The sequence below is a fragment of the Sander lucioperca genome, chromosome 15 (assembly GCF_008315115.2).
Source record: "Sander lucioperca isolate FBNREF2018 chromosome 15, SLUC_FBN_1.2, whole genome shotgun sequence".
Classification (NCBI taxonomy): Eukaryota; Metazoa; Chordata; class Actinopteri; order Perciformes; family Percidae; genus Sander; species Sander lucioperca.
In genome coordinates, this window is record NC_050187.1 from 18,145,728 (window position 1) to 18,148,750 (window position 3,023).

The 3,023-nt window shown below is 40.7% G+C and overlaps 1 protein-coding gene across 4 annotated transcripts in view; it reads left to right on the top strand.

Annotated features, from left to right (window-relative positions):
• The window catches only part of col21a1 (collagen, type XXI, alpha 1), a 29,907-nt gene extending 28,090 nt beyond the window's left edge, over positions 1-1,817 (top strand). For 3 of the 4 annotated variants that reach the window (XM_031303482.2, XM_031303487.2, XM_031303493.2), the window contains 4 exons: positions 63-117; positions 198-389; positions 465-542; positions 652-1,817. In XM_031303482.2, the coding sequence (XP_031159342.1) occupies positions 63-117; positions 198-389; positions 465-542; positions 652-839 (513 nt within the window). In that variant the 3' untranslated portion in view covers positions 840-1,817. Of the gene's footprint in view, positions 1-62; positions 118-197; positions 390-464; positions 545-651 lie in introns of those variants that run through there. The other variant, XR_004895269.1, reaches the window with a different exon arrangement.
• The last annotated feature ends 1,206 nt before the right edge of the window (positions 1,818-3,023 follow it).

Consider the following 3,023-nt stretch of genomic DNA (forward strand, 5'->3'; position numbering starts at 1 on the left):
TCTGATATTGACTAACATAATAGATTGCACAGATCTATATCATCCATCCCTTTTTATTCCAGGCAAGTCAAATGTCGGACAATCACATTCGGCAAATCTGCAGAGAGATTCTTCAGTGTGAGTATCAATATAGACGGATGATGTGTTTCTGTATGTTTACACCATGTCTGACACATTTTCATTGTCAATTATCCTAGCTGAGCTGCCTTTATTGTTACTGAGTAACCAGCAGAGTAGCTGTACCAGTTGTCAAAGCCAGCCTGGATCTCCTGGTCCTCCAGGTCCAACTGGGCTCCAGGGACTCAGGGGTCTTCCTGGACTTAGTGGCTCCAGGGGACAGCCAGGCCACCCTGGTCGGCCAGGGCACCCTGGTATTGATGGGATGAAAGGTAAAACCTACAGTCTACAGTATGTTATTAAAGCTGTTTTGCAGAAGGCTCCAACAGGTACACTTGTGTTTGCAGGAGAACCAGGTTTCAAGGGTGAGAAGGGAAGCCCTGGTCGAACCACCATTGGAGATCAAGGGCCACCAGGGCCTCCAGGTAAAAAATGTGGCTAATTTGGAATGGAAGCTAATTTGCTGGGATAATATAAAAATATTTCATCCACTGTGTACCTTTCCTTTGGACCGATCATGGCTTATCTCCACAGGTCCAATGGGTCCCCAGGGGTACAGTAAGCCAGGTCATCCAGGTAAGCCTGGATCCCCTGGTCTTAACGGAGCAGAGGGTAAAAGTGGTAATCCTGGCATCCGTGGTGAGCCTGGGGTGTGTGATCCATCCATGTGCTACGGTAGCATGATGAGGCGGGATCCTTACAGCAAAGGGCCAAACTATTGACGTAATGCAGCGTCACTGCAGGCACCAGTCTGGAGCTGATGTGGAATAAACACCAATTCTCAGGAAGATCTCATCTTTACAGTTTCTCTCTGTCATGGAAACAAAACGGACCTCCTCTTAAACCTTTTATGTGATCTCAGACATTCAGCAGAACTAGATCCTATCACATTTTCTCTGTTGGTATTTTTTATTGTTATTCACGTCTTTAACATGCTTTGAGGTTTTAATGGTGTTATAAAAAATACTATATTAATTAATAATTTTCTCCATTTTATACCTCTCTTCTGAGCAGCTTGAACTTCATGTATGTCTGGATCTCATGTCTCTGGATCAGTGTGGCTGGTGCTTTTTCTCATTTGCCCCCTGGTGTTGCTTCGTTGCATATCGCTCTCTAAATTCTCACTACACATTGGATGGGTGCTAGATCTTCCATTTTAAAAAAACACACAACTTCTAAGATCTATAAATTCCATGTTCAGTTAATTATTTCAGCATAAATTATGTGTGAAATTGGCATGTTTCGGCACAAGACTGCGATTTCCTGTAGCTGATTATAAGCTGCTGTAAGCCTGTGTTCCCCAAAGCATACAGCCTGACTGTTAAGCACTAAACTCTTTATATGAAAATCTTTTACAGCAGCTAATATTGTGTATCACCCAAGATAAAAGAATACTTCCCCCATATCACAATACCCATTAGTTTACATGTCATTTTATTCCAATTATTATTCCAAGTTTCACCATCAAAGAGCATGCTGACATTTTAATTTCAAATTAAATGTTGTTTATGTTCCTGAGGCTTACCTTTCATTACTGTAGCAGGTATTTTATTGTTATTTATAAAAGAGTCATAACTGTGTATTTCAGCAGTGGCGTGTCCTAAACAGCTTTTGTAATTTTATTATTTTGTGTTAAGGTGACTTTTGTATGAATCTTAGTTTTTTTACTAGAATTAAAACATCTTAATGATTTGTGAACTCAGCTTGGTCCGTGCTTTAGCTTTATTCCAGGACTCCATCATATTATGATTATGATTTTTTTTTTTTTTTTTACTTTTGGTGTGTTTAGTGTGCATGTTTATAATTTTACAGCAGCATCACAAAGGATGAGGTGTGGAGTAAAAAAGAGTCATCACCTGGAACCTCCTCTATGGACACACAGGCAATAGGAAACTTGGATACAAGTCCATCTACAAAGCTTCTGACGGTATGTGTGTGTGTGTGTGTGTGTGTGTGTGTGTGTGTGTGTGTGTGTTCTTATTTAACTATATTCGTGGGGTCCAAAAACCGGGAGTCCAGTATACTTGTGGGGTCCCGACAGCTTTGTGGGGCCAAAATGCTGGACCCCACAAGTTTAAAGGGCTGTTTGAGGGTTAAGACTTGGTTTTAGGATTAGGGATACAATTAGGTTATGGTTAGGATTAGGGTAAAGGTTAAGGTTAGGCATTTAGTTGTGATGGTTAAGGTTAGGGTAAGGGGCTAGGGAATGCATTATGTCAATGGCGGGTCCCCACAAAGATAGTGCCACAAACCTGTGTGTGTGTGTGTGTGTGTGTGTGTGTGTGTGTGTGTGTGTGTGTGTGTGTGTGTGTGTGTGTGTGTGTGTGTGTGTGTGTGTGTGTGTTTGTGTTTGATTGCCTGTGTGTGTGGAGAGACTTCAGCACTAGATGGCGCTATGTAGTAACATCCCAGTATGTCCAGGAGTTACTTCACCTAAAAGGGGCGCTTCCTTTTTTCATTTTGGACAGCAGCCACCCATCACATGGAAACCTCGAGTATTTATGTTTTTAATTATCCCCGCAAACTTACTTTAACATGCTGTTTACTTAATGCTCCTCTGAGAACGGAGCTTTCTAGGCTCTTAGCTTTAAATTAACTTTTCTATACTACTCTTTGGGGTAAGATATTTCTTTTCATAATTATGAAGATAGAAATTATGGTAGACTGTAGGACCTGCAGTGAGTCTGAGTTTTTCAATACAGTTTGCAGTATACTTATCAGTCTTTGTGTTATTTTCATCTCTTCCCTGATCTGTTCTATAGACTACAGTACAATCATATTTCCCATAGTCTATAGGAACTATGATTGTACTTTAGTAGAAAGAGAAGGCTACAGCACATTACAAGATGAGCCACTTGTTTGTTCGTGAATTTAATAAAATAATATTTTACAGCATCCCAGTGGAT